General features: G+C 48.4%; 3 protein-coding genes across 3 annotated transcripts; 1 reads left to right on the top strand and 2 right to left on the bottom strand.

Moving 5' to 3' along the window:
• Positions 1-4,392: 4,392 nt before the first annotated feature.
• On the bottom strand, positions 4,393-7,627 carry CI109_100767 (uncharacterized protein; the record flags this gene model as incomplete). The annotated part of the gene is made up of 3 exons (XM_065966842.1): positions 4,393-4,699; positions 4,768-7,095; positions 7,149-7,627. 3 exons carry the CDS (start codon positions 7,625-7,627, stop codon positions 4,393-4,395), a joined length of 3,114 nt encoding a protein of 1,037 aa, XP_065822914.1.
• A 2,388-nt stretch (positions 7,628-10,015) lies between these two features.
• On the bottom strand, positions 10,016-10,550 carry CI109_100766 (uncharacterized protein; the record flags this gene model as incomplete). The annotated part of the gene is made up of 3 exons (XM_032006198.2): positions 10,016-10,149; positions 10,220-10,282; positions 10,364-10,550. The coding sequence occupies 3 exons, from the start codon at positions 10,548-10,550 to the stop codon at positions 10,016-10,018; spliced, it is 384 nt and encodes a 127-aa protein (XP_031859592.2).
• A 961-nt stretch (positions 10,551-11,511) lies between these two features.
• CI109_100765 (uncharacterized protein) lies at positions 11,512-13,590 on the top strand (the record flags this gene model as incomplete). Its single annotated transcript, XM_032006199.1, has 3 exons — positions 11,512-11,581; positions 11,705-13,385; positions 13,479-13,590. The coding sequence occupies 3 exons, from the start codon at positions 11,512-11,514 to the stop codon at positions 13,588-13,590; spliced, it is 1,863 nt and encodes a 620-aa protein (XP_031859593.1).
• Between the last annotated feature and the right edge of the window lie 195 nt (positions 13,591-13,785).

Genomic DNA, 13,785 nt, shown 5'->3' with positions numbered 1-13,785 from the left:
TCTTTCGAAGGAAAGGTGTATGATGATCCTGGTGTGGGCCTAAAAGTCTATGTGCACATCCGCGAGAAGTAAGTTGTCAATACTGCATCACACCATTGCAGGAGGGAGAAGCTGACTATGATCTTGTGATAGTCCCAGACTTGTGGACCTGGATGATGTGTCTGGAAAGTGCAGTCAATGGGTAGAGGATTGATGGACATGAGAGAGCAAAAGAACACTTGGTACAGCAGACCCACTTTTTTCAGAGGCAGAGAGTGTAACACATGGCAATGACTGGTAGTGTACATGTATGAGAGGGTATGAGCATGCAAATTGGAAGTTGGTAGTATATGTGTTAATCATGTAGAAGGCAGGGAGTGGAACACATATCAATGTGAGTAGAGTACAACCTCTGTAAGGGTGTGATTTACGTGATATGGTTCATGAGTTTGTTTCTCAATATAATCCCTCTACCCATTGTTCCTTGCCACATATCTATAGAACTGCCGCAGTGAGATTGACAAGACATACTCTGTGACCACGCAACATGGAAATGAGGGTATGGATCTACACATATATACGGTCCTCAAGATGCCCTGTTTGTCATGCAGTACTCTTGTAGATAGATATTGATATTGGCTTCCTTGATATGGATTCTCCTAAAGGGCAATGACCATGAAATACTACATCATATGTGCTGGACTACAGCATTAAGGGCTTGGAGCCAAGAAATATAATCTCAATGGACAGAGCAGGTACAGGGGATAATATGCTTTCAGTGTGTCAATCAACCTACTTGTATTGTCCTATTACTTCTTTACACTCAGTCCTACACTGTCACAATGACCAACTGACACCTGAGACAATGAGGCCCCATCAAACCACAAAGACAAGGTTGAGCGATATTTGCCAAAGGGGTCACCATAATGACGAGATGGACGTATATTCAGTGAGAATGACAAGAATGAAAAGAATCCAAAGAGAACAACCTCTAGATGAGTGTTGTGGCCTTGTGTAATAATACATTGCCTAGCCAGTGGCCAACTATGCTATCCAAGCTTCACCACACATTGAAAGGTCACAATAATTGGGGATTTCCGATGGTGTGGTGAAAAGGTGGATAAACAGCTCAGGGGTTGAGATGATCCCCATCAAGGTGAGACCAAAGCCCTTCTGGGTCATCATGGGAAAACTGCACCTGATTCTGTGGAACTTGCCTGTGCAATCCTTGACAGCAGAAAAGACTCTGGTTGAGTACAATCTCAAGGGACAGCACAGGTCAAGGGGATATGCTTCCAATGTGTCGATTGACCTACATGTATCATCCCATCAGTACTTTGAGACTTGTTATTCAGTCCTACACCCCCGACGTCATAGACGAGCAAACATTCCAATTCACAAGGGTGAAAGGATCATCAAATGTTGTGAACAAGCAGTAATGACCCCCCTCCCTTGCCCTGTGGGGTACAAGAGACTCTAAGATTGACATTGTCTCTTTTTTTTGTTTTTGTTTTTTTGCTCATCCACCAGAGACTTTTACTCAAACTTCAAACACAAATCACACCCACACACGCAGCTACACAGTCAAACTCAAATCACTTTCAACTCTGCTCATTATGTTACAGTCTACCACAGCTTCCACTCCATCCATCGACTCCGTGTGCTCAGACCTATCTCCATCTGATGTCACTGCCAAAGATACTGGTATTCCCCTTCCAACTTTGAAAGACATACTGGAGCGAGCTGCAGAATCATCAGGTCATGGTACAGACATGCCAAAGAGCATGTTTTTTGAGCCCAAGTTTGATAGCCCATACAGCAAACTCCGCCTTGCCTATTGTGAACCGCACCACAAGCCCACCTCCTACCTCACAAACAAGCTCTCTGGGCAGATGGAGCAGTTTGACACATCTCAAATTGCCTGCTCATGTTCACCCACAGACACACACAGCTGTTTCAAAGAATGCCTTACTGAGATGTCCTCATATTTAAGTCATAGAAAACCAGATGTGGAGGAATGGAGCGGAGAGTCTGGGTTTCTAGTCCAAAACAAACCTCTCACCCAGAAGGCTACAGCCTGCTGGAATCCAAGAGTCACTGAGTTCTTTGCTGTTGAAGATGACCACACAAAGGGAGTCTTATATGACTTTTACCTATCCAATCGGAAAGATCCTATAGATGACAGAACCTTGCAAGGACAAGGCAAGTGATATGTTGAGACCTTCAAGGTGGAGGAGGTTCTGTGGGAGACAAGATAAGTGTACAGGAGATTGTAACGGGGAGTGCTTGATAGCTCAAAGCTGGTAGTGAAGGGGGGAGAGAGTGGATTGTATGTTCATACTTACACGATAAGAGTACTGTACAGGGAGCAATACTATGCTATGTGGATATGAGTCCAGCAGTACTCTGCCTGTTATCCTTTGCTTGATCTGAAAAACAAACCAACTTAGTGTAACAGGTATACATAGCACATTGATGAGAAGGTGGCAATTTATACTATACAACACCTGCTTGCGGTTGTGCACTACTAACAATGACCATTTGGACAAATGGAGGACATGTACTCATCTGCATGGCATGCAAATGAAGGTATCTGCTTATGCACATGCAAGTCCTCTGAAGGCCCCTGGGTGTCATATAATATCTGCAAGAAGCCTGTAGTGAAACATACATCAAATATGTTGGGTGTCCCTGATCTTGTCTCCTGGAAGGGGTTGTTTGAAGACATTAGGGTCATGAAACAATTTGTCCAACCTTGATAGGTTTCTGTACTGTGGAGCTGGAGCTGGAGCTGGGGAGCTCAGTATCAATGGAGGAAACCACTGGTCATTGAAAAGTGCTGTTATGCTTCAAATCCACCTACATATTTTGTCTTTGCATCCCTTTCAGATATGTTGAAACACATTGACCCTTGATGTTTCACTATCCATGAACCTTTTCACTCCACAAGGCTGAAAGGTTCAATGAAAGCACAAAAGAGGATCAAGTTGCCTTCACAAGCAGGTAGTGCCTCCAATTCTCAAATGGTGTAGTTAAAAGAGATGCCAATTCTCATACTTTCTGTTCTTTTCCTCTTACTTCCCTCTTTCTCATCACAAGCTTTACACAGCTCAGCTCATATCATACACACACATCCCCAACTTTACCCAAGCACTTTCCAATCCAAACACCATGGCTACAAACACTGTTCCCCTTACTCGTTCCACCGCTTCTAAGTCATCACCCCCTTCCACATTTGCCACTGTGGATATTGCCACTAGTGCTGGTACCGGCACTGGCTCTGTCGTTGACACTGGTGTCTCCTGTCAAAGCTTGCAGGCTATGTTGGATGCTGGTTTGAATACAGCAAAAAGGAGTGATGGTCAGCCGATCAAGCATTATAGACCAGAGAGAATGTGGTCTCGCAGGGGAGAAGCTGGTCTTCGTACTGTTACATTTGTCTATCCCCTTCATTCCCAAGACAAAGCTCCTGACAACAGATGTGTCGAGGAGATGGCTGCTTTTGACTTTTCCCAAGTCACTTGCTCATGTGCGGACCCGTTATCTTGTTTCCGAGACGCCTGCGGGGAAGCCATGACGATGGTGAATGAGGCAGATGTCAACTGGAAAGGGGAGGACACCCCTGTCAGCCATCAATTATTCGAACCGACCGGGAAGCACTGGCATGCAAGTACTTTGGAATGCATTCATGATCCACTACACCCCGAAACAGGCCCAAAGGTCTTGTTCATTAGCCATGAAGGGTAAGTCAAGAAGACTGCATCACCTATCCAGAAGCTAAGGCTGATCATCGTCTTCTGACAGCCCTGTCCATGAGACCGTGGACACGGATCCATTTAGCGAGGACAATCGGTGGGGAGAGCTTGATGCTGAGTAAGAGAGTACGAGTACAGTAGAGAATGCTTGACAGCTGCAGAGCTAGTTGTGCAAGGGGGAGAGAGTGTCACATTTATTGAGACGACAAGAGAACACAACATGTCCGATAAAGAGAGTGTTTCATACTATTTGTTATGCAAATCCGAATCTGCCTGTATATGATCTCCTGCGATGCTTACAACTGAAGTTTACTTCTCGCATGATACTAAGGCTTGGCATGACAGACTATATGATCGCATAACATGCAAGATGAAGGTATCTATCTATCCAATATAGGATGTACCCGATCCGATCCGAACCAAAATGGAAGAATGATGAAAATGAAATGAAGATGACAAACAGATTGTGATATGAAGATAGATAAATAGAAACGTATTACAGAACCCCTCTAAAACGAACCGCCCCTGGTCTCAACCTTTCTGAGATACCGTATGATGATTAATACTGCTACAAGGTACACGAACAAAATGGAAAAAAGAAAGAAAGAGATCTAGTGTGCTGAGGTATGAAAAAACCCAAAAGGGGCAGGAGTATTGTTTAGCAAACCATCGAATGTTGGATTCGTCCGGCATTCATCCCGCTTGCTGGATCGGCCATTGATCTCTCAATGTCATCAATGTCATCCCTCGTCGTCGGTGTTCCCGAAAAAGACGTGAAATAACTAGACGTGGAGGATGGCGTGGAAATCCCATTCGCATCGTTGTTTGAGTACCCGCCGCCGCCGACAGCTGTCGCTCGAGGGGTTATGAGACCCGATGGTTCGGTCGCAAAGTAGTTGTCGAGCGATGAAGTGGAATGACTTCGTCGAGGCTCGCTCATCGACGAATCGCCTGCCCAACAAAACCTGTTAAGGGAAGGCATGATCAGCTGCTTGCCTTTGAAGTAAAGCGTATGAATTGTCATTCAACTCACTGTTCGATCAGACTGCTGTAACTGGCCAGACTAGCCTCATCGCTCGACAAATCCGATCCTGACTTGGACGTAGGACTCCATTTCGCCAGGGCCAGGTCAGGCGGTGAGCGGGGCGATTCCGAAGGAGTAGCTGTCATCGAATTGCTTGAATCCAATTGAGGGGGAAATACCTCGGGGCTAAACTCGTCTGCGTCGTCCCCTCCAATCATGAACTTGGAAGGGAATTTAGAAGGAGAGGAATGAGCACGGGTGAAGGTCGCTGTAGGTCGTTTCGGAGAGACGGGCTTGAAGACGGGCATGGCAGGAGCTGCCGTTCCGGTAGGAGTTCGGTCCTCCTCCGTTGCTGGCGGAGATGGACCTTGCACCTTGAGATCCGGCACCGGGACAGAGACGGTGTTGTTGGACGTCGGAGAGAAGAAGTAATCGCCACCGGACGCATTGGTAGTCGGGGTGTATCGTGGAGAGTAGAACTCGGTGGCTGCGTGACCGTTGTTGACTTTCTGAATGTTGCTATAACTCAACAAACCCGTCTTCACGTCAGGCAGCTCGGTTGTACGTCCCATGGGTGAAGGCGAGTTTCGTCTGGTCGTCTGGAAGGCCGCACCGAAATCGTATCGCGCTGCTAAAGCAGGTCCTGCTGCTGGGAGGTCCGAGGTCTTCCTATCGAGCACACCTCGCATGGGTGAACCCGTAGGTGACACGTCGGTACCTTTTCGACCAGCAGTAAAGGAGAAATATCGCGAACTATTCGGTGAGACCGGTGGTCGATCTTCGTCGTCCGCCTTTAGTCGATCCAACTTGGCTCGCAGGTCGGCCAATCGATCCTCACCCGTACCATCCGTGACACTCCATTGTGACGTCCTTCCACCAACAGCTTTGCCCATACCTGGCTGCATCGAAACACTGTTTCGTGCCTTCGCAAGTTTGGTAGGCGCAGGTGAAACTTTTTGGAATAGCACCTGATAGTTCTGTCCGCCATTCGAATCCCACATCTCGGTCCCCTCCGCGTTATACCTTATAGCCATGAACAATGTCTTCTCTTCGATCTTGGACAGCAAATCGTTAAGCTTGATACTGAAAGCAAATCGATCGTATTGCCCGCCCTTCACTGACTCCTTGTAGGTCGCTGTAACCTCCGATGTTGTCTGCCACCAGTCGAATGTGAAACGAACGGCAACCCATTTCTGGAAGGCAATGTTTTTACACGTAACGACACCCTTGAGCGATTTTCGGTCATCATCAAGGAATAGTGATTCAAGGAAAAGATCAGCGTTGGGAGGGTGCGATGTCGGGAAGTTGGGCAAGCTGACTTGCAGGACTTTCTTCTCCTCACGCTCCTCATCGGTCGAAGGGAAGGGAAACTCGTCGCCTTCTGAAGTAGTATCGGCCGTAGGTGAACCGTCTCGACTGACCACTTGTGGTTTCTGATCATGTAAGAACAACTTCACCCGTTCCAGTTTCGCATCGAAGTGTACGTATTTCGGACAACTAGGCGTTGCAGGACAAGATCGAGTTTCGAAACGTGGTGATGAGGGAAGACTGGCAGCTATCGGCGTACCGTTGGCCCGCAAGGGTCCAATATATTTGAGAGCAGGTTTGAGGATCTCGCCAGACTTCTTTCGAATGAGCGTGGCACTGTATGGGGAATGGACCACAGCGTCCTCCGCTTCCGACACCTTCGTGACCGGGACAATACCGTCAAAGTTGAGTTTGAGACCATTTTCTCGTCGTCGTGGAGGAATATTTAACGTGTGCAAGGCCGCGGTGGTAAGTGCGGCTTCGGATTTGGCGCGTATGGGATGTCGACGAGGAATAAATGTCGCTGGTGATGAGGTCGTGGAAGGGATGAAGGTGGTGGTACTGGATGATGGGGAGGAGGTGGAAGATTCCGAGAAGGGCCGGGACGGAATGGTCGGTGTCCGATCTGGAGAACTGGCTGCTGAGCTGGCTGCGGAGGAAGTGACGCTATCCGGCATTTCTGTGAATCCAAACAACCGCGGTCTTCGACCTCGCTTGGCCGCAACCTGCAATGAGTCCGCCGTCATCGCAAGTGACCTCCGGGGCGGTGATCTCACTTCCGGTAGCACTTGTACTGGCATCGATATGCCTCCGGTAGCTGCTTGTGCGGGGAGAGTCGCTATCGGCATTATGGGGCTGACTGTGGGGGACTTTTTGCGGGGTATGGGGTCGGATGTGGAAGCGGCATCGTGAAAGTCTTTGTCAAAGGTGTAAGTCGGTTGTGGGGATTGTCTGCCCTGCTCTGTCGGTGAAGCGATGCGTTCGGGCGTAGGAGGGTGGACAAATATAGAACTGATGTGATCCGCGGATCTGCTTGCAACGTTAGACGATGATTCAATGGAAGCAATTAGATGTCAACTCACTTTTGTCGCCTCATAGCCCAATGCAAGCCGTGCATATCCGGTTGAGGCTTCTGGCCTCCGACTAATGACTCGACATGATCCTCTTCTACCGCGTTCGGTGTCGCCACTGTCGGTGTGGAAGCAGAGATGGGCATTCTATCCCAGACCGAGGCGCACGCGTCTAACGCAAGAACCCTATTACCACCTAATGTGGCAAGGAGAGAGGTAGGTTCCGTCAAGCGAAAGCCGGCAGCGTGAGGCAAGTGATGAGAGGTATCGAGGACCAGAGAAATAGGTGCTCTGTACTGCGGGAGTTTCAGCGAACTCGATGTTCTCGGAAGTGATGTCTCGAGATCTACGTTCGGGAGCGTAGAGGTATCGACGAGAATCGGTGATGGAGGTGGAGTGGGATAAAACTGATCTATCGATATTGAGGTCGGTATACCGGTTTTGGGTTTTGAAGAGCCCGAAACGGGATCACTGACAGTACAAGAGGGCATGTGTTAGTGAGAAGAAGAGAAATGTGACCGGGATATAATGGGTGGAGTGGGTGCGGTGGAAAGAAAAGGCTGTTGATTTAGGCTTGATCAAAATTGTAACGACGCATGGAAAGAAAGTTTGACTACGAGAGGAATTCAGGGGGACCAGCGATGAAGTAAAAGAATCGAAGATTGTGATTAATGGAGAAGAGATGTTAATTGCTCTTCGGTTGGGGATCTCATTGGGGCCAAGAGGGGGTCCCGTTGATCAAAGATGAAAACAATCGAACGAAAAGAAGATATGATCGAACAAAACAGCTCAAACACAAGTACACAAGTAAAAGGGGCTCGCAAAAGAGAGCAACAGGTGATCTTGGCTCTTCGCTATGAAACAACAGAGTGGAAGGATGACAAGTGAGGCAGGTGTAGAAAAGAAATTTACTCACGGTGACTCTGTGTTCTTACCCGCCGGTATGATAGGAGAGGCGTTGGCGTGGAAAACGTGTGAACAATTGTCGAGGTTTATCGTACGCGTTTGATGTTTCGTGACTATTGGATGTGACTATCTGACGACGTAAGATTGGGGATTTCTTGAAAAAAGAGAGTGCGTCGATACAGTACTCTTGCTGCTAGCTGTTGACTGCGGATACGTGACAGAAGGTGGATCGCTGTTTTGTTCTATCGGATGGATTGTAGGAACCAACTGATGAGCGAGGAAGCCGCCGACGTAATTTTCGCTGACAGAGACAGAGTAGATCCAGACCGAGGCTTGCTTGCTTGCTTGCTTGATGATGTCCTATCTGTTTCGTGTGAAGACCTCGTGACCGCGCTTTACTCGAAAAGAATGGTAGCACTAAACACGTAGTGTGGTTGATATGTCTAATTGCTACAAACAAAACACGAAACTGAGACCAAATTTGGTGAAAAGACAAATGGTAGTAGTGTTAGTACAACGGTGATCGCTTCGAAGTAAGTTGAGCGTCTACAGCCAGCTTCTCTAGGTCCGAGTAACGGAGTAGCGAGTATGTACTGTACGAGTACAGTTTGGTAATGAGATCAATGGCGTCCAGACACCACCCCACCCAGGTCCAGGACACAGCGGAGCGGTTGTGAATGGGTAACGTAATTCAATTCAGGAAATCACGAGGATGACGAAACATGAATTTTTCTTTCGACTCTCCACGGGTTCCCCGATTGGGTGCACCAGTTGCCCCCCTCCCCCTATCTTTACGAGGCTGTAAGCGAGAGCGAAAGGAGTCGTTTCATTATACGCTGGTGGATATGGACGCAAATATAGACCTATATGCCTGTGCAGTGTGATCCGATCCACTGCACCGAGGTGTGATCTCCACAGGTGCACAGACAGCTGTGAGACATCTCGTCTGCTTACTATAGAATGTGCATTGGTACTGAATGGGATGCATCCACCATTTATTCGCTCTGCTCCGACTCCGTCTCCTTTTAACCCTATATCAACTGTCTCACGTTGTACCCGCCAATTAACTTGCTATCACTCGTGCACATCTTAACCCCCTGAACAGCTTATAGCGGGGCATTACCCTTGCCCCTCAATCTCAGGGAACAAAGATTCAGGATCGACCTGGAGCTTTTCTTTTTCCACTTTTTGATATAATTCCCACACTAAGAAGCGATCCAACGCGTCGATGTGGGAGTGGTATTCTCGGCATCGCTTACTTTACCGCTAGGTATTCGGAAACAGAAGCAACAGAGTGGAAATCGGCAAGAAGCTTTCAGCATCTTCGGCAGACTCTCGACCGAGGGAGGGTCAGAACATTAAATCAAAGGAATGGCTGTGGCAGCAGCAGCAGCAGTAGCATACGTTGTCACATTCACGCTCATGTTCTGTGACCGACCTCGGTGACACGCGACCGGCCTAGTCGTCCGAAGTAGTGGACTGGATACAAATCCACCCGGATGTATATGGCGTTTTGTCTATCCCAACTAGCCGGTCTGATCAACGTGCATGCAAGGGCAAACGCTTGGACACTTGTATGTCTACTACTGGTGACCTAATGCCACTCATTATTCATCATTTCTGCTAATTATAGACTCACAAACCCTCGAAATAGTACATACAAATACAACGAAAAATGTGGCAATCCATCCAACTTATTGATATATAATCCTATTCATGTCATCTCTCTTGTCGTTTCGTCTCGTGGTTGAACTCGGATCATTGGTTGCTGGCCTTGGCCTGCTAGATCCAAGCTTGTTCACCCGTCCAAGGCAAACTTGTCTTCTCGATAGCTATTGCAACCCTTGTGTTCCAAAGTTGTGCCACAGCGCTTACACACCACTGACGAATCACAACGGGTCCTATAACAACGAGTTGATGAATATCAGCGGATGATCACCTTGATTGGATGAGAGGTCGTTGTACAACTAAACTCACCAGAACAGACCCCATGGGAAGAACACGATACCAGCGATGATTCCCTTGGTACCGTACTTTCGCTTACGGATATGACCGTTTGCGATACATTCGGTGGGCTGGGCGTATATCTGAGGTGGACATAGCTCGGCTGTGTAGTCATATCATGTCTCAGCAACGAGCCTCCTGGCGGGTGTGATGATCATCGCACAATCACTTACCTTGGAAAGCAGGAGAAAGAATACGAGATACCGGTCGACCGGTTGTCGAACTGCTTTTGTCTCCTATAGTAAACATGAAACATGTAAGTAAAAGTACATGTGCGAGTGCTCAGTATACGCGTACAGTGGTACAGGTAAACTCACGCTTCAGGTTATACGAGCCAACATCGACTGGTGTGGTTTGTCTGTCAACCTGGGAATAAGGTGGTGGCGAGGTCGTCCGTATCGGTGTAGGAGCTGGTGTGGAAGGTGTAGGACTGGCCAGCAAGAGTTGTTTCTCTTGATCTCGCTGATGTGATTGACGTTGTCGCTTGGAAATACTGCCGCACATGTTGTGTGGTTGGTGATTGCACTAATGGCGATATAAGTCACGCTAGGGGTACAGTATTGCTAGTAACTGCTATATGTGATAGATGGTACGCGGTATGTGGATCGGTTGTTATGAGCTGTGATGGCTCTGTGTAGGCTGTGTTGATATCAGTTTGGATAGTGTGACAGACCAAACCTCAACCACGCAGATCCTCATCTGTTTTACATGTCTTTATACATCTCCTCTCATCACCCCGGCCGACGCTTACTCATGCCAATCTGCAGACCGGGAAAGTCAAAAGTCATCATAGATGTTAGTCACCCATCGCCAGCCGAGCCGACATGATGACTCGACTTCGCCCTCGGTCTGACAATCTGTAATCTACAAGTAAGTTACGTATCCCATCCATACGGCGTATCGCCACGCCATTCGGGCATAGATGACCGAGTGTGGAATCGAATGAATCTCCAATCAGATTTGGTTTCTGAACCGGGTGGCGCGGCGGAGATGGGTGTAAGATCTCCGGCGGTTTTTGTACTGTACAGGTATATATATATTCAGCTTCCGGTTGGGCGTGTTTGCCGAGCGGAAGGAAGCGTTTGCGTTGAATATGCCGGATCTGTGACTCATTGCATTGATGATCTCTCAATCATGTTATATCAGGCTATACTTCCAACGACTAGAGTCATTGATTGGATCATACTGTATCGTCCATTCCGCATCGCATATGTATGTGTCTGTGTGTGGAGACCCATGGTAGGGAGACCGCCTGTCCGAGGTCCGACCGCTTTGTTCCTTGCACCAAGCACGGTCCTCTCGTGTTTGATGTCGGCGCACAGACCCCCATGCAGCGTCGACACTGGACTTTGTTTTGTTTCACATGCTGATCACTCTTCTCACCAACTTCAACTGATCGTTCTATATCTCCTCTAACTTCAATTGCTGTCCAGTTCACAGACTTCTGTCTGACACGCTATTGATCATGTCGAAGTTAGCAGATGTGGAGTGGATCGACGCTTTGCCCACACTCGAAGGGCTGTTTGCTAAACACAGTGAGTTCGAAATGACTTCTCACCTTCTTCGCGCTCTCCATCTTCTCCCCCCCCTTTCCTGCCATCGTCTTCTGTGCGAAACTAAGTGCGACATCGCTAATCGTTATCAACTCTGCCCTATAGCCAGTACGCTACTTCGCCCATTCTCACTATTCAACATCTCGCTCTTCCGCTCGTCCCCCCAGCTCCCTCCTACATCCCTTCTGGACCCTCTTCGGTCGCTCACCGAGGTCTCTTCCAGCTCAGATCCGACTTCATCACCAAAAGGATCGGTATACAAAGCACTTATCAGTCTACAGACATACATCGCCCAACTCCGCGATGCTGTGCGTCACAAAAACCTCCCCCTCACTGATGACGCTGTTTTGGACAGAGTGGGCGAGCTTCTCGAAGGGTATATGATGGGCACATACCTCATTGCGAGGACTTTGTGGCCCGACCAAGGTGTGGAAAACCAAGATCTAGGAACGACAGAGACGAATGATCTAAAACGGGGGTTCGAGCAATGTCTAAGAGGTTTCTTCGCCGGGCGTTCTATGCTACTCGATCCAGCACTGGAAGAAACGACGAAGGCGAATATCGATTCAATTGTACGAAGGACGAACAATCATCTTCTCGGCTCGATATTCCCTCCGACCGAGACGACCTATCCCTACTTTGCACCATTGCTCGCTCATCCTCGAAAGGTAATAACGACACTTCAGACTAATCCAACGAGACCTGTCGTCTCGCATTCCAAGATCAAATCGCCATCTCCAATCTCTCCAACTACTCCTGTACCTCACCAGACTGTCTCAGATGAGGAAGTATCGTGGTTCATCGCCATGCTCAAGATCTTCGAAGAAGGGTTGGAGACCATTGATAGTATCCCTCTCCCCCAAGAGGGAGAGGAGGAAGGACAAGTGGTTGGTAAGCAAAAGAAGAAGACGAAAGCGCAGGAGCAGAAGGAGTTGGAAGAGGATAAGTGTCGTCCGTTGAGGTTGGAGATGGAAGTCAGAGTGCTTGCATGTGATCTGGCAATGTCAATGACGACGAAAAGGATGGGTGAGGTAAAAGCGAGAGCGTTAGCCAAGATGGACGGAGACCAAGAAGTCCACTCTGACGACCAGGAGAAGAAGGTAAGTAAGAAAGAACAGGAGGAGAATGAAGAGGAAGACGGTGGGGAGCAGTCGCCCTCCCCTTCCGAAGTGGACATCAAACCTCGCCTTAGCTTCGAGAGCGATCTCGACCCTTCCCCTTCACCCAAGCTTGACGACGCAGAACGAACCAGAAGTCCCGAAACTGAGAAGATCGATGCTCTTCAAGCTGCCCGATGGGAAGAGATTGCTGAGGATCTCCTAGTGCGATGTCTTGAGACAGCACGATCGCTAGTCGATGATGGGAGAGGGGAAGTACTTGTTGAGCATGTAGTTCCGGAAGATTGGTTAGGCGAGGATGGGATCCCTTCCCCGTCGTTGAACGAGAAGGACAACAAGTTTAAATCTCTCATACCGGATCCTACTACGGATAACAGCGATAAGGACCACCGATGCCAAGCAGAATCGGACGCAGACTCCGAGTCAGAGTTCGACGACACTTCTTCGGACTCGGAATCTGAAGATCTTTCCTCTGGACCATCCCATCCTTGTCCCCTTCGAAGTTTGTTCCGCCTACACGACCGATACGAAGAACAGCGTCTGGCAATATGGCTCCATCTCCCTTCTGCGCATAGGGGAAAGATGGGTCTGTTCATGCGTGGATCAGAGGGCAGAGTTGGGAAAGCATGGGATACGCTAGGATTGGGGCTGATGATTGAATATGATAGGTGAGTGTAACACTTACTCCACTCTCTGATGGATTCCATTGAGCGCACAGGCTGTGAAGGATGTAAGCTGATTCGAATTGCAACGTGATGCAGCGAGACGCTCATAGGGTACGGACTGGGCGGGGACAAGTTGGATAAATGGTTGGAACTTGCCGCAGCGAGGAACACGAAGAAGATCAGGCGCAGGGGGAGGAAGACGGTTTGACGGGGTGTATACAGTACCCCCTTGAAGCTTGAAGGCTTAGCTACGATCGAAGGCACATCGGATTTTATTACGGAGGGTCTTTAGCATCCTATGGTTTTCTACGCAGAATCACGCATGTATACGAAGTTGAACATTGTTCGCTCGAAATACTCATGCTCGAATTTCCTGGCAGTTGTCTATGGGAGAAGAAATGCG

Source organism: Kwoniella shandongensis, chromosome 2, assembly GCF_008629635.2.
Source record: "Kwoniella shandongensis chromosome 2, complete sequence".
In the NCBI taxonomy this organism is placed as follows: domain Eukaryota; kingdom Fungi; phylum Basidiomycota; class Tremellomycetes; order Tremellales; family Cryptococcaceae; genus Kwoniella; species Kwoniella shandongensis.
The sequence above is the reverse complement of the archived record's forward strand: the minus strand, read 5'-3'. Positions and strand labels throughout refer to the sequence as shown.